The sequence below is a fragment of the Setaria viridis genome, chromosome 8 (genome assembly GCF_005286985.2).
Source record: "Setaria viridis chromosome 8, Setaria_viridis_v4.0, whole genome shotgun sequence".
Classification (NCBI taxonomy): Eukaryota; Viridiplantae; Streptophyta; class Magnoliopsida; order Poales; family Poaceae; genus Setaria; species Setaria viridis.
Window position 1 is genome coordinate 5,619,685 of NC_048270.2, and position 23,790 is coordinate 5,643,474.

At 47.8% G+C, this 23,790-nt stretch overlaps 1 protein-coding gene and 1 long non-coding RNA gene across 2 annotated transcripts; one reads left to right on the forward strand and one right to left on the reverse strand.

Moving 5' to 3' along the window:
• The first annotated feature begins 5,949 nt into the window (after positions 1 to 5,949).
• Positions 5,950 to 11,499, forward strand: LOC117833446 (transmembrane 9 superfamily member 1). Its single transcript, XM_034712932.2, has 12 exons — positions 5,950 to 6,131; positions 7,489 to 7,681; positions 7,812 to 7,916; positions 8,042 to 8,059; positions 8,150 to 8,238; positions 8,310 to 8,462; positions 8,610 to 8,744; positions 9,060 to 9,226; positions 9,888 to 9,982; positions 10,118 to 10,491; positions 10,688 to 10,961; positions 11,039 to 11,499. Exons 1-12 carry the CDS (start codon positions 6,042 to 6,044, stop codon positions 11,104 to 11,106), a joined length of 1,761 nt encoding a protein of 586 aa, XP_034568823.1. The 5' UTR covers positions 5,950 to 6,041; the 3' UTR covers positions 11,107 to 11,499.
• A 2,467-nt stretch (positions 11,500 to 13,966) lies between these two features.
• Positions 13,967 to 15,084, reverse strand: LOC117866878 (uncharacterized). Its single transcript, XR_011898913.1, has 2 exons — positions 14,474 to 15,084; positions 13,967 to 14,365 (listed from the first exon to the last, which is right to left on the reverse strand). It is a non-coding gene; the product is annotated as an uncharacterized lncRNA (long non-coding RNA).
• Between the last annotated feature and the right edge of the window lie 8,706 nt (positions 15,085 to 23,790).

Consider the following 23,790-nt stretch of genomic DNA (forward strand, 5'->3'; position numbering starts at 1 on the left):
GTCCGCCTCGCCCGAGGATCTGGCTGTGATCTTTTCTTCAACTTGAGGGTGTAAGTGTAAAACGTGGGAACCCTACAGCGCTTTCGTCTGAGAATCCCAGTTATCACATCCTCTAGTTCAAGGATCAGACCACTAGCTTCCTTCCTGCCCTTATCTCATGATCATCATCAGCTCTCTCAAACAGCCTTAACCTCCTGCTCCTTGTCGCGAGTTTCTAGGCTCAGAAGAGCCAGTGTTGCTGTCGACTTAAACGTTTAAGCTAACCCCTGCATTGCATTCGTGTAGAGTTGCATCTCGCTGACGGCTTCTACGAGCTGCACCCGGCGCCCGAAGAAGAAGCTGTAGCCGAGTTCCTGCCCGCTGAAGTCGAAGCCGCCCCCGAAGTCGAGCAGTTTCCGCCCTCTTTGTTTGAAGGCAAGCCCCGGTTGCATGAAAATTCTACGTGTTTTTGCCAAACTTGCACATGCCTTCCGAATAGCATGTTTGTGCATTTACGTTTAGGAGTTGTGTGAAACCCTAGATACTTGACTTAGTAACCCTTGATATGAGCACTAGCTATTGGACCGAGTAGCTGCATTGCTTAAATAGGAGACGGTAAAAGCCGAGTGATCTCCTGTCACTCGCGAGTTGTAGGAGTTGCATGTTTACTCTCCTGTTACAACTATAAGGACGATGGATGGGGCAGGGTTGGTAACACTTTGGTGGTCGGATGGTCGCCCCGTCTGTCTATGAAAACTTGCTAAGGCCCGACAGTGGTGGTGTTCGTGATCAAGTGTTTGAAAGTACTAGCCTCATACTTAGTATGGGATGAGGAAGCCTAGTACCTGATTGAACCTAGACGTGAGCGGTCGCCCCATTGTTCTTGGAACGGAGTTTCCCCTGCTGGTTGTCGCACGTGGTGGCAAAGCGTGGCCACAGAACGGCAGAGACCGGGTCTGTGGAACCTTGCACCAAAGGGAATGGGCCCGACACGGGTTAGGGGATCGATGGGGAAGGCCGACACAGGAAGCGACCTCCGGGTGCGCGGATGTCGTGGGGCTAGGTTCACCATGCATGGTTAAAGAACTCGAATCGATTCGTCTGCCTCTCACAGTTTGAGATTACTTGATCGCTATGTCACCCTGAGTAAATAAGGAATCTGATGATGGCAAGGTTGTTGTTTTTATCTACACACTTGTTTGGCTCGATGTTTGCTTAGAATAGGTTGCACAACCTAGACTGGTAAGTAAATCTAGAACCGGAGCTAAAACTTGAAAATAGGTTACTTAGTGCTTTTGGCAAAACAAACCCCTCAGCCAAGAAGCCTTGCATGTCTAGTTGGAAGAGTAGTTGGCTCCTCCCCGGTTAAGTCTTGTTGAGCTTAGTAGCTCAGCCTTGTTGTGGCTCCTGTTTTTCAGGTGAAGTTGCAGTTCCCGACCCCTCCCTTGTTGGCGCTTGGCCGCCCCAGCTTCCGCCAGGCTGGACGGTCGAGTGGGACCCCTCCTCGGACGGCGAGGAGAGGACTCAGTGATGTTCTGGCTGGCCTCGCCCGGACGTCCGACCCCGACGAAGTCTTCCGCTAGCTTTCTCTGTTGATCTTTGTTTGTAAACCCTAATGTTGGATTTTTGCGGTGGAACCAAAATGAGTAAAACTTGTTTAAAATCTGTGGACTCGCTGTATTCTCTGTAACCGCTCACCTTCGTGTGGGTTTGCTGAACTCGATCCTGTTTAAGTGGTTAAATCGGATGAAATCCGACGGCGCTTCGTGTTAGCTCGAGTTAATCAGGAGTGTCGCATGTTAGGCGGCTAAACTCTGATTAATCAAGTTAATCCGAGGTGATTCCGCCACACTACCCCGGCTCTGGCCGAAGATAGTTGGACCATGGCCGAGGGGTGGCGCACTAGGTCCAGGTGCCGCCGCTGGCACAGCGGCGACAAATGGTGGAGACGCGTCCTCCTTCGCCGGTCAAGCGCATTCCGCAGGAGCTCTCCGGTCGCTATCTCAACTGCTTGTCCTACAAGCATCTCGTCGCCCAGTGACGTCTGCCAATTAGGTGCTTCCGGTGCCGCGGGTTCTGGCACCTTCCTAGGGATTGCAAGTGGTTGCGGAGTCCGGTTAACTCCGTCTCATCCGGTGAAGGTGGGGGACACCGTCTGGTTCGCCCTCGCCACGCATCTCCTCCGACTCCGCGTGGACACGAGGCCCACAGACGGACGCCATCCCCGATGGCATCTTCTGATGGACACTCCATCCGTGGCCGCTCGTCGACGCGCGGGGAAGAACGCTTCCGTCAGGGGGTTGGCAGCCTTCCAGCCCTGCGGGCTACCGCAGACACGCCCGAACCGCGACCTGCCGCGGCCGCCCTTATGGGAGGGGCCGTCAGGTTCGCGGGAGAACACTGGCCGGGATTCGCACGCGCACTCCCTCTTGTGCGTCGACGAACAGCAGCTGCCAGTAAGAAGCCGCCACGTCGACCGCTTAGTGGACCCAATGTGAACGGAGTCCACGCTCCCACCGCTTCCAAACCAGGCTCCCGTTCTGCCGGGCGGCACAGCATCGCCATCACCCGCCATCCGGACATACCACCGCCGGCCAATAACCCAGAGCGAACAGGACCACAACGCCACGGAGCGTGTGGTTCCAACAGTCATTGAGTCCACTCAGATGCTTTTGAACACTGGACACCGGTAGGCAGGCGTAGTCCGGCAACGGTCGCAAGCAATACTGTGCGACCTCGAGCACAACAGGACACGCGCGCAGATGACCAGTAGCCACCGGCATTGGCGACGTCACCCTCCCCACCAGACACTGCCAGTACTGCTGTGGCCAAAGCCAAGATAGCTGCTTTCCTTAGCAGCGTGCGCCTTGCCCTCCAGGCGCCGCTCGCTTCCTTGCTGCGGGCGAATGGTACAGTGACAGGACCGGCTCCAACGCCCGGCGCAGCGGCAGGATCGCCAGCCAACCACTCAACGCTGTCCGGCCATCGAAGAAAGGGGAAATTCTTGCGATGAAGAAGCTAGGGATCATATCCCGCGATGATGAAGCTGTGCAGGTGATGGCGAAGGAATTTGACAAGTTTCTCGTGTCAACGATACAACCCCACCACTTCGCGGCACTCCACGACATCTTCCCGGCCGCGAACGCGCTCTCTGACGCGGAGCTCATGCTGATAACCAACCAGGCAACCACCGCAACCACAGTCTGCTGATGTGGGACGTGTTCCTCCACTGTCGCCAAGCTTCATGGATTCGTGCAATCACAACATTCTTGTTTGGAACGTGCGAGGATTGAATGCGAGAAGTTGTAGGGATACGTTGCGTGCGGTGGTCAATGACGCAAGTGTGTCCACTGTTTGTGTCCAAGAGACCAAGCTCCATGTAATTTCGCCGTTCCTGGAACTCAGCCTCATCGACCGACGGTTGCTCAAGTGGAGTGGGCTCGATATTCTTAAGAAGAAAGGACTGGATTCGACATTTATGCTCATCTCCTAGAATATCTGGAAGGAACGGAATGATTGGGTGTTCAACAGGGCACCGGTTAAGCACCATTGACAGTTGTTTCGCAAGATCGCTGAGCAAGCTCACTTATGGTGCTGTGCTGGTGCTAAGCAACTGTCCCTCCTAGGCTGGCCAACGTCGGTAGGACTGCTAGACGTTTAGTTTCCTTCCCTGCTCATTTATGTTGGTTGTCAGTTGTTTATCTCTAGGTACAAACTCTAGATAAGATAATTCGTGTGCGTGTGGCCAGTTGGCCCGCGTTGTAATTAACGTTCCATCATTTCTTCTTCTTGATACAAAGATACGCAACTCTCCTGCGTATTTTAGAATTTTTTTTAAATTTTACATTCCTCAAGGAGAAACCCCGCAAACCGACTCCTCAGTCCATCAGTTTCTCCCGAGGGGAACTAAATCAATCAACTAATGGGATATCTCCGAAGAAAAATCAGTCAAATTAGGGGAAACGGCAGCTAGCATTGGCGCATATAAACCCTAGACGAAATGGGAACTAGCTGGAGGAAGCGCGAGCGGCTCACCGGGCAAGGAGATGCATCCGACGTGCCCACGGAGCTCGGCAGTGGCTCCGTGCCCCTACAAAGCCCGTGTAGAGCCGGCGATCGGGCCTCTCCACGGCGGTCGGCCGACCGCAACGACGACGATTCCCACGAGTTGGAGGATTTCAAATAGGAGCGGAATTTTCCGCTGGGGCCTTTTGATTCGAGTTGAGACAGGGTTTTTTGTGGTGTGAGGCTGGACTGTGGGGCCCACGGAGAGGGCGGCCTTGGCTTTTGCCTCGGCACAGAAACGCGGGGATGTTTGGTTGCTAGCCACCATTTGCCACACCTAACTTTCGGCAAGTGTAACAAGTCACAAAAAGTAGGGAAAAAAATTTGAAGCCACACTTTGCCATGGCAAAGGAAATCTTACCATACTTTTTATCTCTATGACATGTGGAGCCCAAAAAATCTTGCCAAAAAGTTAATTGTCCAACCAAACACTTGCCAACTTGATCAAACTTGCCTAAAGTTAGGTGTGACAAAGTGTGGCTGGGAACCAAACACCCCGTGCTCTTTATAACTCCATCACTACGACTGATGGAAATCACTGGCTATTCCAACCTCCCAAGGCAAAAAACGTAAAATGGGTCTCGGTCAATGATGCCTTCCGAGTTCCGACAATTACTTTTGTATTGTTTCATATAAGGGGGTGTTTGGGAGGAAGGTGCTAAACTTTAGCACCCCCACTTTAGTCCATTTTAGCCCCCAATCTTCCCAAACAGGTGGGCTAAATCTTGTGGGCTAAACTTTAGCCCCTCACTAATCATTTAGTCACTTGGGGGTAGCTAAAATGGACTAAATGGACTAAAAAGTGGTCCCCCTCTACCACTTTCCCTCCCTGCCCCCCTCCCCTCTCTCTCCTCCCCTCACTCTCTCTCTCTCCCTGCTCTTTCGCCTGAACGCCGCCGCCGCCGCCGGCCCCGCCCGCCCCCGCCGCCTCCGCGCCCGCCGCCGCCGCCGGCCCCGGCGGGCCCGCCCCCGCCGCCTCCACGCCCGCCCCCGCCGCCTCCGGCTGGCCCCGCCCGCCCCCGCGACCTCCACTCGCCCGCCACCTCCGCCGCCTCCGCGCCCGGCCTCGCCCGTCCCCGCCGCCTCCGGCTGGCCCCGCCCGCCCCCGCGACCTCCGCTCGCCCGCCGCCTCCGCCGCCTCCGCGCCCGGCCCCGCCCGTCCCCGCCGCCTCCTCCGGCCGGATCCGAAACGGCCACTCCGAGGAAGCGGTGGTCCGGGCAGGCGAGGAAGTCCTTCAGGGCGTCGTGCTTGCTCGATTGGAGAGGGCACGAGAGGAGGAGGTGGCTGCCGTGCTTGCTCGATTGGAGCTGACAAGAAAGGAGTTGTGGAGGGGTAGAGGAGAGGAGATGAATGAGGGTAAAAAAGTCTTTTGGCAAGCAAAGTGCTAAAGTTTAGCCTCCTATCCAAACACCCCAAAGTGCTAAAATTTAGCACTCTATTTGAGAGGGCTTCCTCCCAAACAGGGCCTAACTTGTTAAACCATCATTGTCGAGCTTCGTACATACTCCAATGGTATTGCGTTTTCATATTGATAATTGCGAAGCCGATTTGGCACTATTTAGCACTATACATTTGAGTTCTGCCACTGTGTGCCTTACAACCACTTTCTGCTATTTGAATCCAAAATACGATCCGCATATTTTTATTTTGTACACCTTTATCTTCTCTCGATATGAACAATGCATATGACATTCGAATTATTACACAATTTTATTTAATCTGTATGTATTAAAATTTTCGTTATCTTTGCATGGTTATTATGTGGTTATTTATCGTTTGACATTCTCTTCACAATTTTACGCACGCGAAAAACGAAGTAATACATGTTCTGTTCTCAATTCTCATGGCCATCAGTATCAAATATCGCATGCCACAGGGACCTCTTCGCAAAACTGCGGCCATTTTCCTCCGTATGAGGTACCTCGTGCTCGTTCGGCACTGAGACACACCCGCACGCTCGCGGCCGCCTCCCTCCGCCCAGATCTCGCCGCCGACGATGCTCCGCCGCGGCGTGCTCCTCCTCGTTGCCGTCCTCCTCGCCGTCGCGCGCCTGCCGCACGCGTACGCCTCCGAGGCCGACCACAAGGTGCGTACCCCTTCCTCCCAACCCTAGATCCGAACGCTCCTTGGTTGGATCCGTCGAGGCGCCGGCGCCGGATCTGCGCCTGGCGCGCGGGTGATACGTTGCCGAGCGCTGGGAGTTGCGTGCTTAGTACGAGGTCACGGCTTTGATTTGTTGCTCTGTGATGCGAATGGCTGGGCGCTCAGGTTATGAGCGAATTAATGGGATGAAAGGTTGTTTCAGAAATTGTCCGTTTTGATCTCGGTTGCTGTGGGAGTGCGGGAAGAGATTGTGACAACCGCATTCAGACAAAAGTTCGTTTTTGGTTGCATGCAACTTTCAAATAGTGTAACATTTTCATAGGGAAACAGCTGGTTGCAGGCCTTGAGTAAGACTGAAAGTAGATTGGGGGCTTCTCATTACTTATTAGATGCTGCACGTCACGTTTGTGGAAGGGTACAATGCATGCATATCATCAAAGACTTAGTTGTTATACTACACTTTAATGTGGTAGTTATCATGGGCATTTCAATGAAGACGCAACATTTGGAAGACCATGCTGTGGTGGCTAGTGACTTGGTATTGGTAGTTCAAACGAAAAGTACTCCTTCATTCTTCATATTTAAGTTATTGTTAAACAACTGGGGTTACGTTCTTACTCATATTTGGGAGTGATCGCCCGATCAGGGCTTAAATTAGCTACGTGACATCCAAACTATCTCACTATTTGTTAGGCACCAATCAGGGATCAGATATGACACAGAGATAGGTACTTGCAACTGCATTTATAACTTCCAGAATAGTTAGCTAGTGTATGTTTCTATATGGTGGCCTGTAGTTACACAAAGTTGGGCCTTAATGTCATTAGTAGAAACTTACTATTTGTAAGGTGAAACATGTACATGTATGCTTCCTTGATTATCAGCCTGTGTTTACCCATTTATTCTGTCTAGAAGGCTAGATTAGCAGCTTGTTGGCTGTTTACCCTTTTATTTTTTGTCTAGAGGGCTGCTCTCCTAGATATTAGCTTGTTGACTGTTGACCCTTTTATTTCTGTCTAGAGGGCTGCTCTGTGCTGAGTCTGTTAAATACCTCTGGTTCCAATGATTAGCGTTGGGAAATGATTGAACTCCTGGGCTTAAGAAATATCAGATTTTTTTTTTCATAATCTGGTCATGGTTTGTTTGAATTATCATTAAGTGACCATGATCATTGCTCTTCTCTATGTTCCACACAGTTAGGCTTGTTGCTACTGTATACCAATTCAGAGAACTTCATTGTTTCTTACAACAAACTGAAATCTTCTTGTCTTCAAATTTTAGTTTCACTGATTTTAATCTAGTAAAGCATTACAGCTGCGGCTTGTTTTTCTTATGTGCAGTACAAAGCAGAAGAAACCGTTAAGCTATGGGTAAACAAGGTTGGACCATACAATAACCCTCAGGAAACGTACAACTATTACAGCCTCCCATTTTGTCAACCATCTGAAAACCCCACACATAAATGGGGTGGGCTGGGAGAGGTCCTCGGTGGAAATGAGCTGATCGATAGTCAGATTGATATAAAATTCTTAAGTATGCTAACCTTTACATCCTCCTTGAATTTATTTATATTTTGTTGGGCCAGGCATCAATGCATGTTCGTTTCTGTTGAGTGGTTTATCTGACTAACTTGTTAAATTTGAATGTTTTGTTTTTGTTTTAGAAAATGTGGACAAGGGCCTCATTTGCACAATTGAACTTGATGCTCAAAAGGTTCGGCAATTTTCTGATGCTATTGAGAGCTCATATTGGTTTGAGCTTTTCATAGGTATGTAAATGTTTTTTCCCCCATTCTGATGCACAGTTTTTTATTGTTTTGAATGCTATTCCTTTCTTCTGACATTCTTTTTATCCATATTTTGTGCCATTTCTTGCTGTGGTCAAATCACCTAGATGATCTGCCATTGTGGGGTAAGTGGTTCTGTACCTATCCTTTCTGTTGCATAATTCTTTCTGCTCTCTATTTTCTTTTTTAAATTTGGTCTCTTGAAATCTGAACAGGTTTTGTTGGGGAAACTGACAAAAACAATGAGAACAAGCATTATCTTTACACTCACAAGAACATTGTTGTTAAATACAATGGTAACAGGGTATGTATTGTATATAACCTTAAAAGGATTAGGTGAGACCCATATGTTGGCTAATTAAATTTCCTTTGTAGATAATTCATGTCAATCTCACGCAAGAGTCGCCTAAGCTTCTTGAAGCTGGTAAAAAGTTGGATATGACATATTCAGTAAAGTGGGTGCAAACAAATGTGGCATTTGCACGGCGTTTTGAAGTTTACTTGGACTACCCGTTCTTTGAACATCAGGTAATTCTTATTTGCACCAGTGACGAGCAAAACATTTCATATGGACACTTTTATCTTCTTTCCTTGATTCTGAGTTGATTCTGACAACATTTTTTTCTATCTTTTGGAATTACAAAATGGATGACTCATTGCATCTTCCATGTTCAGATTCACTGGTTCTCCATCTTCAACTCGTTCATGATGGTTATTTTCCTGACTGGTTTAGTGTCAATGATATTGATGAGGACACTGAGAAATGATTATGCAAAATATGCTCGTGAAGATGATGACTTGGAATCTCTTGTAAGTTCTAAATCTGAAGTCTGGAATTTACTTATATATTCCTCTGCTAAGAGAACTCATTGTTTTTACCTTTTGCATCTCTTAGAGCCAAGATGAATGTTCGACCATTACCATTATGTCATGTAGTATTTCTAGAAGTGCATAAATCTTGAACGTTCTTTATAGGAAATATATGTTAACCATTTCTACAGAATTCAGAAAAAATAGTCAAATAGTTAGTCAAACATCAAGTTGAATCATACAAATTCCGTAGTAAACGTTTTTCTTTGGTGGGATGCGTTGTTAAGAATTTAAGATACGATTTACCCTTTTCAGGAGCGAGATGTTAATGAGGAATCTGGATGGAAGCTTGTCCATGGAGATGTATTTAGGCCTCCTCGTGGCCTGGTGTTTCTTTCTGCCTTTGTTGGTATTGGCACTCAGCTGGCAGCTCTTATCCTGCTTGTGATTGTGTTGGCCATTGTTGGCATGTTATATGTTGGGTAAGTTCACAACCAGCATTCTTTTTTTCTGCATTGGATGTGCAAAATTTAGTAGGTTTATAATATATAATCGTTTTGTAGTAATTGTTGTGATCAATCTTCTATGAGAATGATTGACCTTTCATAGTGCATTCTTGTTCTGTGCTTAAGTAAATCATATCTTTCTTTAGATGAAATGATTGGGTACAGGTACAATTGAGATATTCAGTAGGTGATTAATATCTTATTTTGTTATATGGCCACAGTAGGATATCTTTATATAAAATGGTGCCATTGTTAACTTAGGTAGAACCCTATAACTGAAATGAACTAGCTGCCATGAGAGACAATGTGCAAGAGCGAGCAACCTGGAATTTCAGACAAATGGTGCCATTGTTCAGACTTGAAAACATGGAAAGTTTGTAACATATGAATTACTGCTATCATGCTTTCATCATTATGTGAATGTTTCAAACTGTCAGTAATATAGAAGCAAAACTGTTCTTAGATATCAGGATATATGCTCTATTTGTCAGACATGAAGCAATCATCACAAAACCTTGTCATGCCTGCACTTTTACCGACTTCATTTTTGGGACAGCACACAACAGAAATATTGTTTAGCTTGTATCAGTGTGCACTAACTTTTCCAGTTAGTTCCTAACTGTGCTCTATTTGTCAGACGAGGAGCTATCATCACAACCTTTATTGTATGTTATGCTCTTACATCCTTCATCTCTGGATATGTTAGTGGTGGCCTGTATTCAAGGAATGGTGGTATGATTCCGCACAAATTTTGATTTATTTGTTATAGTTATTATGTCAAACTTCCAATATTATTCTGCTGTAGTGAATAGATTCTTGGGTTTAATTCATCTATATCACTGAATGCATTACTTCATTCCATGGCAGGCAAAAACTGGATAAAATCCATGATCCTTACGGCATCCCTTTTTCCATTTTTGTGCTTCTCAATTGGATTAGTGTTAAACACCATTGCTATCTTCTACCGGTCATTAGCAGCTATACCATTCGGTACAATGGTTGTCATATTTGTTCTTTGGGCTTTCATCTCCTTCCCGTTGGTGCTATTGGGAACTGTAGTTGGCAGAAACTGGAGTGGTGCTCCCAACAACCCATGCCGTGTGAAAACAATTCCACGTCCTATTCCTGAAAAGAAGTGGTACCTTACACCTTCTGTTATTTCATTGATGGGTGGGCTTCTCCCCTTTGGCAGCATCTTCATTGAGATGTACTTTGTGTTCACTTCCTTCTGGAACTACAAGGTAAAGAAAAACTATATGTTGGTGCATGCTCCACCACTCAGAAGTACCTTTTATTCCAATAACTGCCATTTGTGAAAGATGTGCACTACTTTCTTAATTACAGAAGTTTGGTTGCCAAGTAAATTTTTCTATATGTCAATGTTCAGTTCTCTTTAGTTTGAGGAATATTAAGATCGTCTCTTTTGTTGCTTGGCAGGTGTACTATGTTTATGGTTTCATGCTGCTGGTGTTTGTCATCCTCATAATAGTCACCATATGTGTCACTATCGTGGGTACTTATTTCTTGTTGAATGCTGAGAACTATCACTGGCAATGGACATCATTCTTCTCTGCTGCTTCTACAGCCTTGTATGTATATTTATACTCCATATACTATTATCATGTGAAGACAAAGATGTCAGGCTTCTTCCAGACAAGCTTTTACTTTGGTTACACCCTGATGTTCTGTCTTGGATTGGGGATACTTTGTGGTGAGCTTTGAAACTAAGTTCATTTCATTTCAAGCATGTGTCGGTCCTGTTTTGACATTCATTCTGTTTGTATGTAGGTGCTGTTGGCTATCTGGGCTCTACTCTATTTGTGAGGAGAATCTACAGAAATATCAAATGCGACTAAATTTCTGCTCATTGCTGATAGAGGCTGTTCACAATCATATCTTGTTGCAGTCTGGTGCAGAGTAATACTTGATTCTGATTAACTTTTGAAACCACACAGGAGGTCGCTCTCCCTCTGTTTACTCCTTTTTTGGCTTATCTATTTCCTCCATGGAACTGCCCTGATAAATGTATACCTATTAGTTGGGGAATTAGTCTTGAGGACTGGAAAGTACATGTAGGTTCTTTTTTTGTGAGGCCTCTTTTGGTCAGATGTAGGAGTTCATTGATGAATATTACCGCAGTGCAGATTCCAGTGGGCTAGATTTGCCCCTCTTATGAATTGTCACATCCAGTTTTCATACCCCCTTGTAGTATAAGCAAGCTAATATATTGAAGTTACATATATTCTTAATGGGTTTGATTTGCTTTGTGTTGCTGTTGCAACTTGTATATTGAGGCAGACATCAGCAGATGTATGTTTCAGCTGCTTGGGTTTACTTCCTCGCATTTTTTTTTTTGGAAGCCATATGCCAATTATAGATCCAGAGTTCAGTAGTTTGTCGTGGACTGTTTATGTAAGGTCGTTTGTGCAGTGGCCGGCAGATTTCCCTTCATAAATCCTGGTTATTTAGTGTATCATCTTGATTTTATGCATTTCACACCTGTAAGAAATAACCACATGCTCTGAGCTTTTCATACCTGATGAATTGAAATGTCTCCTGTCCAGATCATGACCTAGAAAGCATACTTTTGTTGCTGCATTCATTACTCTAGATCTATGTTACGGTTTTCATCTTATCAGTTATCACTACCTCCCCCCCTCTTTGGTCCGTGTGGCTTTACTTCGGTTTCATCTCGATCCTATCCAGCTTGTTTAAGAAAACAGGCTTTCATCGTTGCTGCTGATGCTGTAAAATATATTAACTTTGCAATCATGGTTGCATTTTAATCCTTCCGTTCCAAATTATAGGTCGTTTTCCGTTCCAAATTATAGGTCGTTTTGACTTTTTAAAAGTAATATCTACCCTTAAAAAGGTTAAAATGACCTGAACGGAGGGAGTTCATGTCTTAGACTTATGCTAGCTCGTGTTTTAGACTTACGTGAGATACTTGGAACGTAGGGAGCTCAAGTTTTAGACTTATGCTAAGATACAAGTAAGGCTCCTTTTTATACCCCGTACTAAAGTTTAGCACCTATCAACCCGTGCTAAAGTTTAGCACCTATCACATCGGATGTTTGGATGCTAATTAGAAGTATTTAATATAGGCTAATTAAAAAACTAATTGCACAGATGGAGTTTAATTCGCGAGATGAATCTATTAAGCCTAATTAGTTCATGATTTGACAATGTGATGCTACAGTAACCATTTACTCATGATAGATTAATTAGGCTTAATAGATTCGTCTCGCGAATTAGCACAGGGTTCTACAATTAGTTTTATAACTAGCTCTGTTTAGTTCTTCTAATTAGCATCCGAACATTTGATGTAATACTGTAAAAGTTTAGCACCTAGTATTCAAACGCTCCCTAAGTCGACAGGTGGGGTTGCTCTGAGCAGCTCAGCTCGTCAGATCGTCTCGCTAGGGACCAAGTTGGCTCGGCTTGTTAAGACCAATGAGCTGAGGGGGCGGAGCTCGGCTTTTGATTGTCTCACGTTTGAGCCAACGAGCCAGATCATCATACTTGCGTTGAATGGCGAAGGCATTGGAGCCTTGGAGGAAAGTGAAGGAAGGCACCACGAGCGTATTTTTTTTCCAAATAATAGCCCACGCGACAGTACAGAGTATATTAAGCTGAGCCGAACCGAGAGCGAGCCGAGCTCCTCGGCTGGCGATGGAGCCACGGGCACGGGGAGGACAAGAGCCGTGCGTCGCGCGCCGCCGCCCCCCACCAGCCTCTCTGCCTCTGCTTGTTCGTTCGACGACTCGACGTGGTCACGTGGCCCGTGCGCACGCACACGCGTCGCGCGCCAGAGCCGGGCACGGAGGAGGAGGAGGAGGAGGACCAGTCGAAGCGTGAGTTGTCTTTCTGGAACCGTCTGGAGGGCAGAGAACGAGGCACGGCCGGCGCGGCTGGCCTCTGACGCGGGCACCACGTCGCACCCCGGAGCGCGCTGCGCCCGCCCACGCGTGCACCTGGGCGCGAACACGCGTCGGCGCGCGGCGGGGCGCCGGGCCGCGACGCGCCGTGGTTTAAAAGGGGAGGCCGCTCGATCCAGTCGTACTCATTCAAATTCATCAGGACCATCAAGAATCCACCATCATCTCCGGCGATCTCTCCTGTATTCTCGCTGCATCATTACTGTTATTACTGTTGTTCACAGCTCGACCGACGACCGACGAGATGCCGTCGCTGATGACGCTGACGCCGTGGCGGAGGAGGAAGAGGGCGGGGGCGGTTGGGCACCACACCCCGGTGGCGGTGCGCACGCGGCGGGGCGGGTCGCTGGGCGCCATGTGGCGCCGCGTCGTGCGGACCATCACCTGCACGCGCACCCCGGCCTACTACTGATCATCGCGAGTGATGGACCGGCCGGGACGATTACCTCTTGCATGCAAATGCAATGTGATGTGGATCGGTCAAACTTGTGATGTGTTACGTTGCTGTTCTTGTAATCTTGTTCGTATACGGTTGTGTGTCGAGTCAAGACGGTCGTGTGTCGTACTTGACTAGTATCTGCTACTGGTTTTATGTATACTTGTATTTGTATGCTGCTGATCACTTTGGTTATATTTACCAATTTACCATACATGCATTTGATCTGATTTGATTTAGGTCCTTTGCTTTCATAAAGTTGATCTAGGCCCTGTTTGGTTTCATAATGTTCGGTTTGGTTCCATATTCCTAAAATGCTATCTAGTCCCTAAAATGCTAAAATGTCAAAACATATCTTTTATTCCCTAAAATGCTATCCATTTTAGTTACATAAGAATTAAAATGAGGATCCCTAGAATGCCAAACAACTAAAATGAGGATTAAAAATGAGGATTAAAGTGGACTAAAAATGAGGATTTCATTCCTGTCCCTCGTTTATTGCCCGAACCCTCCCGGATCTCCCTCGCTCGCTCCCTCCCCTTCCTGCCATTCTATTCTAGTACAACTCGGAGTCGCTCGCCGCAGTTGCAGTGTTGCAGAGCAGCCTCGGTCGGGTCAGCTCGCCGACTCGGAGATGCTCTGCAGCGACGGCCGCCAGCTCCGCCCTCCTCTCGCAACGGCGCCGCCGCCGCCGGACCCGCCGCGGTGATGCCGGTCCTCCTCCTCCGCCCGCTTCCGATCCTGGACCAAGAACGAGGCCAAGTCAGCGATTGAGAGTCTGGATTCCGGAATCCGCAATTCAGAATCGGAGATTCGGAGGCCAGGAACAGGGGACGAGCGATCACCCACCTCGTCGGCGCCGGGCTGCCCCCGCGCATCGCCACCCGCGGCGGTGGCGGCGTGTCCCGGCTGCGACGGTTGCCGCCGCCGCCGGTCGTCGAGCGCCTCCTCGCACCGCCGCGTCTTGTCCTGCCGGCTGGCCTGGATCGCCTTCGCCACCTCTGCGCAAGCGAGACCAATTGGGGAACGGATTGTGAGCTCGTCGATCTCCGAGGGATAGAGGAATTGAAGCCAGAAACAGAGCGATCCAAGAACCGCCTTGGATGCGAACGGACGGATACGCAGCTTGAGGCGGTAGACCTGGCAGCAGCGCGTCCTTAGGGTGTTTTCATCCACACACATTGAATGATTGAACGATGAATGACTAGGGGTAATATCGACTGATCCGATTTAATGGACTTGATCTGATTTTTTATTTGGAGCTCTGGAACGATCCTCGCCCAAGGACAGGGTGGACGATGCGTGCATGATTGGCACGGTTTAAAACTCTGCAACGGATTGACGACGACCTGCCGACACGTGCGCCGGCCACGGACACCGCCTTGGCAGCATCTCCGGCCCTCCACCAGGTAGCCTGGCACGCGTGGCGCGAGCGCACAGGGCCACACACGCCCCGGAGCACCAGCCAGCTCGCCATGCCAGGTCGTCGTTAAAAGGACCGGGCGCCGCGCGCGCTTCGAGCAAGCACTGAAGCACACCACAAACACCCGTAGCCATCGTCTCCGGCGAACAGCTACCAGTCCCCTGAGATCATCACGCGGAGATCGAAAGATGCCGTCGCTGTGGCCGACGACGAAGAAGACCAAGAAGACGCGCCGCTCGGCGTCCCGGTCGTCGCGCCGCCGCGGAGGCGGCACGTCGTCGCTGACCGCGCTGTGGCGGCGGGTGGCCGGGCCGCGGAGCCGGGCGAGGGGGAAGAAGAAGCCCGGGCTGCTGTCGCGCGCCGCCCGGGTGCTCACCTGCGGCCGCCGCTAGCTCCTAGTCTCTCCTACCCATCGCCGCCGCCAGCCATCTGCGTCGTCATCAGCGTAGCGTGCGTGCGTGCGTGACTCTGTGTGTTGCTCTGTCCGTACATCGCGACCGTGAGTGGCGTGGTCGCGGCGCCACGCTTGCGTGCCCTGTTCATGTACCCGTCCTGTACTCGTACCTGTTCCAATATGCGGATGATCGATGGTCATTTGTAAATTATAATCTTCTGTATGTCGTGAAATGTATCGTCCAACGATTATATGATTGAATTCTGTGCTGAATCTAGGTTCCAACAACATCTACACATTTTTAGTTTAGATTTTTTCGGTTCGCAGGTGTGTTTGGTGGCTTGTATCATTTGATTCATGGATGGAATGGTTTAAAATAATAATGAGATGAAACCATCCAAAATCATCCATGCATACGTTAAATGGTGCATGCAACTAAAAATACCTGGACGCATGACTTCCTAATGGATGAACCTCACCTCTTCATGCACCATGGTTCCACACTAAGTTCACACATGCTTGGACACCGATTTATATAATTTGTTAGTATTAATTTTCTTGTTTGTTGCTGATTGCAGTGATTTACTCTGTAATTTTTCTTGTTCATCTACTAAAAGATTAAAATATCTTCATTGGTTAAGAGTTCAATTCAACTTGTATAAGTTTTTCGTCTTGTTTTGCATAACCATTTTTTATAACGACTTTGTTCTATTATTTTTATTTTAACTTAGATGCCAATTTTACCATCGAATACTAAGACTTTACGAGATGCACAGTATAGGAACTTAGTTGATTTTTTTTGGTTGGGGGCAAGGGGGCATGGACCCCTCATATGCTTTTGTATTGCAGGTATGCTTATGGTTGACCCTTTCATATGATTCATGATTCCATCAAACAGCATCCGAAGAATCATGCGTGTGGCCGAGGAGTGGCTTCGGATCCATCTAGTTGCATGAATGCTGTAGAGCGGCACCATATATCAGATGAGGAGTAGATTTGAGTGGATGAAGTGACCATCAAAAGAAGAGTACGTAGTACTTGCTTAGTTGTACGAGCGGATAAAAATGATCTATGTGAAGATGTTTCGTTGGTTGCAATGATGGATATAGGTGACCCTGCACCTAAGACAATTAACATCTATCGAATCGGATGAGCATGGAGAATCGATTTGGACGTATCCATCTGCCTTAAGAACATGCGCACGCAATCAAATTTGAATCACGGTAATGATGCTCGTGTGAGCAACCAAGGGCGCGTTTGGCAGCCAGGACGGAGGTTGGGCCAGGCCTAGCTGGTGTAACCAGCTGTGATTGGTAGCCTGGTCGGCCTGCCGGGTCAGACCGGCACGATGCAAAAACGGCCCGCCAGCCTGCGTGGAACGCAAAAGCCGGCTGTTTCACGCGGTGCAGGCTCGCACGAGCGTGTTTTGTCGCACGCAGAGGGAGACGAGCTAGCCTTTGGTGCCACAAATTGTACCGGCTAGGGTTACCTCCCGCCGGTATAAAGCGGTGGCCGCGTGGCCGCGTCGCCTCCTTCCTTGTAGACGTGCCGCCTCCACCGACTCCTCCACTCCTCTCTTCTGTCTCCCTTTTGCACTCGATTCCTCCACTTCTCTCCTCTCATCCCGGCGACTTGGATGCGACAACGCGGCTGGTGGCGGGACGCCTGATCCGGAGGGTGGGTACTTCTTCACCGGCGAGCGTGGGTACATCTTCACCGGCGAGCATCGGGTCTTGGTCAGCAACGAACACTGGATTTGTGCTTCGTGTTCGTCACTGAGCAAATCTGCTACCTCTTCGTTTCTAGCCACTTGAGCAACCTCTTTGTCCCCGGCGTGACCTGCTTCTTCCTCTCCATCGAGCAAATCTGCCTTGTCTATTTGCTGTTCGAGTCATCCCTCGGGTCCTCCATCGGCACGCGCTACTTCCTCATCTTTCCCACGACGGTCGTCTTCATCTTCGCGGAGGTATGACCTGGATCTACGATTACCTTGTAGTTAGGGTGGTGGTTCTTGTTGTTTGCGATGGGTAGGGTCTCCTACGATGGAGTCACGCCGTTGTTGTTCAATCTTTTGCTACTTGTTGCATGGAATCTAGTTAGGGTTGTGAATGGTTAGGGTTCCCTCGGATGGGATCTGATATTACTGTTTATTTGATATTACGGTTTATTTGTGCGGTTAGTGGGGTATCCTCGTTGGATCTGCATGTCTACCTCATGAATTGTCCTAGTTTCTATGCCTTGGCTTGTTGCTTATAGTCGATTCATGATGTTATTTACGATTCATGTGTAGTTACCACGTGTATGTGGACTTGTTGCCATGAACATGTCTCTACTGTTGGTCTGTCTTGCCCATAAGGAGCCTGCTCGTGGCTAATATAGTTGTTTTGTGATGTCTATTGAGCCTCTGGGAGGCTACCCATGGGTAGCAATTGTGGCAATGATGCTGTTGTGGGGTTTTCTTTGTTGGATGACATTGAGGAGCCTTTGGGAGGCTACTTTTTTAGCAGTCATGGCAATGATACATGTTGGACCTCTTTACTTGTATGCTGGCTGCTTTTGGTGATGATGTGTTCGGGAGGAGCCTCTAGGAGGCTACTTTGGTAGCAACCAATGCAATGATACCTGTCGGACCTATTGATTTGTTTGTTGGGTGATTTTTTGGTCGATGATGTGTTGAGAAGGAGCCTCTGGGAGGCTACTTTGCTAGCAGCCAAGGCAATGATCCCTTTGTTGCCATGCTGCCATATACTGCCACACCTTAGAATGTCTTCAGTTCCATTTCAGTAATCAAGTTCTAATTTTTTTTATTTCCATGCAATAATATAGATGGACTTGCATGAGTACCATGCCAGGATTTCTTCCCAGGCTGCTGCTCTTATTGTTGTATACATTGCATTTCTGTATGCTAGGCTTAGGAGGGCCAGGTCTAATTCAGATGAGGAACAGAACTATGTTTGGGTTCCTAGGATAGTGGTCGATGCTGACAGGCAGACAAACCTAGATAAGATATATAACTGCACAAATGTTGAGTTTGTAAGCATGCTAAGGATGCATAAAGCTCCTTTCTTTCAGTTGGTTAACCTGTTTAGGGAGAGGCACCTCCTAGAGGACAGCATACACACTAGTGTTGAGGAACAGGTTGCTATGTTCCTCCACATTGTGGGACACAACTAGAGATTCAGGGTGATCCATCACGCCTTTAGGAGATCCATAGAGACCATCAGTAGGTACTTTGCACATGTCCTTTATGCAATTGGGGAGCTGAGGGGTGAGATGATTAGAGTCCCTGATGGTGCCACCCATCCTAAATTCCTTGGGAGCCAGAGATGGAACCCATACATCAAGGTACTTGGGTAGTTAGTATTATACGTTGTTGCTGCACTTTTATTTACATAATACATGGTACACTGATACATGCATGTTAATTGTCCTAGGACTGCATTGGAGCTATTGATGGCACCCACATTCTTGTTAGAGTGCCATTTAATATGCAGACTGCTTTTAGAGCCCGTAAGAGCAACATAACACAGAATGTGCTAGCTGTTGTTAATTTCGACATGAGGTTCACCTATGTCCTTGTTGAGTGGGAAGGATCAACTCATGATGCGTTGATCCTATCTGATGCGTTAGAGCGGGATGATGGGCTGAGGGTGCCACAAGGTACATTGTCCACCCAGCTTGTTACAGGCTTAAGTAATTTTTTTCTTCCACTAGGTAGCTCATGTACTGTAAATCTATTCATGTGTAGGGAAATTCTACCTTGCTAATGCTGGCTACGGTTTGCAGCCTGGCTTTCTTCCTCCGTATTGGGCTATTAGGTACCACATGTTGGAGTTTGAGGGTAGGAGAACCCCTAGCAATGCCAATGAACTGTTCAACCTAAGGCAGTCATTCCCCCGCACAACAGTTGAGAGGGCATTTGGGGCTCTTAAGGGCAGGTTTCGAATGCTAGACAATAATCCTTATCATCCATACCCCTCACAAGTTAAGGTTGCCATTGCTTGTTGTATTCTGCATAACTAGATCTTGGGGTTTGGGGTAGATGAAGTTGTCCTAGGGGAGGATTTCTCCCCACCAGCCTCACAATCACAGCCTACACCGACTCATGCAACTATGTCACAAGAAGCTAGGGCCTGGGGTGTTCAGAGGGATGGGTGGGCTTTGGCTATGTGGTAGAACAAGGGGTCTTCTAGGGTGTAGTGTCTTGTGTGCTTGTGTGCTTTAGTGGAACTGTAAAGAACCATGGTGTGGCAGTTATGTGATGGTTGCTGGAACTTGCTGAGACCTTTACTATACTAAATTTAATTTACTTTCTCCCTGCATCTATTATTCTTTAGTTTCTGTTTGTTTCTGCACAGTTGCTTTCAATGTTGTTTTCATCAGCATGAGATTACTTTGATGTTTTTCCTGTTGCCTTGCAATTTGTTGCTTTGGAAAAAAAAAGGGCTGCAATGACCTAACTTGTGATCATGTGTCTGGTACTTAATGGTTGGTGCTGCGATCTTTGCTATTGGTTATCTAGGCCAATGGCTGAGAAAGACGTGTTCTTTGGTTCTGCTACTGCTGGGTTTGTTAGTGCTAGTTAGCTACTTGCTGGTCAGGGTGCTATTGCTGCTACCTCTAGCCTGGGTCAAGCTGGTGGTGGTACTGGTGCTCTTGGTGGTCTTGCTCAGGTCCTGGGGGGTAGTGGTGGTGCTGGTGGTGGTGCTTAGGCGGGAATGGGGGTGGTGGTGCTCAGGGATAGGGTGGTGGCGTGGGTGGTGGTCTTCCTCATCCTCCTATGAGGTGGACCATTACCACCTCCAGGTTTGTGTTGCGTCGTATGTGTGAGCTCATAGGGACTGGTGTAAGGCCTGAGGAGAGCTTCAAGGAGGTGCATGTGAACAAGGTGGCCAAGGCCCTGCGGGACTGGATTGGGGAGCATGTCACCAGCACTCAGGTGTACAACCACCTGCGTAAGTGGCGGCAAAGGTAGGGTAGGGTATGCAAGCTCAGGGACCTCAGTGATGCTCTCTGGGATGCTGACACTTGTAGCATCACTCTGGAGCAGGAGTACTACCTGGGCCACTACAAGGTGAGTGCCGTTTTGTGCTTTCTATTTTTTCAATTACTCCCTTCATTTTCCTTTGCTGAGTACTAACTGAAGTTGTTATTGCTTTGTTGTTTTGCAGGATCATCCCAAGGACGCTGAGCTGCTGAACAAACCCACTGAGCACTACACGCAGATGGAGATCATATTTGGAGGGGGATGGCAACAAGCCGTTGGGCCATGGGTTCTGGAGAGGCGCTGGGTGTCTTCTCAGGGTTTGGGGAGATAATGGAGAAGAAGGTGGACAAGCAGCAGCTGGCTGACCTCACCTCGAGTGAGCAGCAGGTGGACAAGATGACGGTCACCAAGCCTATTGGCTCTGGTGAGGGTTCAAAGACCCCTATATGCTGTGCTGGGAACAAGAGGAAGATGGTTGACATGTCAGAGGAAGAGGTGCTTGTCCTTACCAACATGACAACAATGTCGCTATTGCCTTGAGGGAGGCTGGGCCTGAGCAGGTGCACCCTGACCTCTACAATGCTGTGATGCTGACCCCTGACTTCTCTGAGGTGGCCCTCATCGTTGCTTTTAGCCACCTCCTAGACAACAAGTTCTAGGGCAATGCGTTTGTGAAGATAGGCGAGAACCACCGCACTCTCTGGCTCAGGACCTGGTTGGGAAAGCACTACTACATGTGATGTAGTAGCTGCTACTGCCTTCTAGCTCGGGGAAAACAGTTGAGCATGTCTCCATCCCTAACCACTCCCTTCTTTTGCACAGATCTCTATATACATAGGTCTGACCTGTTAGGGAGTACCCGATGTAGAGTTTTTAGTTGGTGGGTGTCGCTGAAATTAGGAGCTCGATGGTGTACGTAGGCACGTGATTTAGATAGGTTCGGACCGCTAGATCGCGTAATACCCTACGTTCTGTTTGTTATTTGCTTGTATTCGATTGAACTTGTCTTGAGGGGGGCCCTGCCCGCCCTTATATACTAGGGGAGCAGGGTTACAGGGTAGTTGTTATACAGGAGTACTAGTCGGATTCGACTAGAGAGTCCTACTCTAACTCGGAGGAGTAGTTTCCATGTCTTCGACTAGTCCCCTGGAGTCCATGTAGACTACGTCACCTTGTACCGTAGTCTCCAAACCTTGATATGATTCGGTGTATGTCTCCTGATATGGGTACGTACAAGTCTTCTGGTGGGCCCATAGGTGTATGGCCGACATGCATGCTGCAAGATGTTGCCTACATACTAAGGAAAACGAGGTATACCTTGCCTCGATTGCCTCATTATTAGGCAACTCCTTGACGCGTGCATCTGCACTTGAGCTGAGCCTAAAGAAGAAGCCATGTCTCTTATTGTGTTGCGTTGTTTGTTTTTCAACAGTTGTGATGTTTATGTCCATGGCGATGATGATGCATAGAAGTAACCGACCGAATGCATTAGCAACTGCCGAATCTTTGTAGGTGTTACCTCCTAATGATGCGGTTAGGGGTTCCTCTAACTGCCTCACTAGGAGGCAACTCCTGCATCTGTCCTATTTTATAGGCAAGTACTTTACTTTTTCCCCAATGATGGCAGAACTAATTTGGTAGGGTTGCTGGTTTAAGATAGTGTTTGTGTGGTTTCCCTAAACAACCATGGACACTATGCCTTAAGCCCCCATCCCTAACAAATAGATTCTATCTGAGGTCTTTATTCACACCTACATAGCTTCCCTGACTTGTGATTTTGTTTCTATTCCTCATATTGGTGGTTTCGACTGGTGGCAATGGTGCTTGGAAATGTTGCTCGCTTCTGCCCCAAGTTCATGGTTTCTCGTGGTATTTGTTTCAAGAATATTGGCTCCAATCATAAAGCATGCATAATTTCTTCGTCTGCCGTTCCCGTTGGAGTTACGGGTGGGAGTCCTTCTCAAGCTCGGGTGTTCAAATTTGATGTCAAGTTTCCTATTGTGGTTCTACTTTCGCTTGTTGAAGTCATGTGTGCAAGCATTCATTGCTCCTTCTTGGTTCACATGCACTTGTCATGCAACAAACCTCTTAATGATCTGAAATTGTTGTAATTAGCTTTCTATGTAAATTTTTGTTATATTTCAACTAATGACCTTCCTAATTAGATGTTTTAAACAAGAGTTTATGCATTCAACCTTTGTTCTCTGCATTTCTGGATGCCTGTGCGTGATGGTAACCTTCAATAGCATTCTGTGCATGGTGAGGGCACCTAACCCCTATGCAGGTTACTAAACGTCTGACCGCTATGCAGGTTACTAAACGCCATCTCTAGATGACAGTTTGGGGTAGTTATGGGGTCCACAGCGGCCCACCATAACCAGCGCACTCCCGATCCAACTAGCACCATAGGGTGTAGATTTGCCAATTATCATCTTTACACATATGATATGACAGAGCTCGGGTCTGGCTCACGGCCCGAATGAGACTGTCCTGGCCAAACACGCCCGAAGCCCACCCCACGGCAACGCTCAGGCTGAAGTTGAGCGTCTCCAGAAAGAAAGGTCGGGGGTTAGTTTCTTTTCTTTCTTTTTTTTTATAAAGGAGTCGGGGTCAGTTTGGTACGGCACGTGCACAGAGCAGCAGCATCCCCATCATCGTTAACAATCGATCGCGGCCGCCTTCCTCGTCCTCGTCTCGTCATTAATCAAAGCAAATCCCCATCAAATCAAGCTCGGGCAGCTAGCGCGCTCGTAGCTCGTGCTCGTGCCCGCCCATGTGACGTGCCGCTGCTTCCGCTGCTGGTGCTGCCCACCGCCCTCTCACTCACTCATCACTGCCTAACAAATAGATTCTGTCTAAGATCTTTATTCACACCTACATAGCTTCCCTGACTTGTGATTTTGTTTCTATTCCCCATGTTGGTGGTTTCGACTGGTGGTAATGGTGCTTGGAGATGTTGTTCGATTTTGCCCGAAGTTCATGGTTTCTCATGGTATTTGTTTCAAGAATATTGGCTCCAATCATAAAGCATGCACAATTTCTTCATCTGCTGTTCTCGTTGGAGTTATGGGTGGGAGTCCTTCTCAAGCTCGGGTGTTCAAATTTGATGTCAAATTTCCTATTGTGGTTCTACTTTCGCTTGTTAAAGTCATGTGTGCAAGTGTCCATTGCTCCTTCTTAGTTCACATGCACTTGTCATGCAACAAACCTCTTGATGATCTGAAACTGTTGTAATTAGCTTTCTATGTAAATTTGTGTCATATTTCAACTAATGACCTCCCTAATTAGATGTTTTAAAGAGTTTATGCATTCAACCTTTGTTCTTTGCATTTCTGGGTGCCTCTGCGTATGTGGTAACCTTC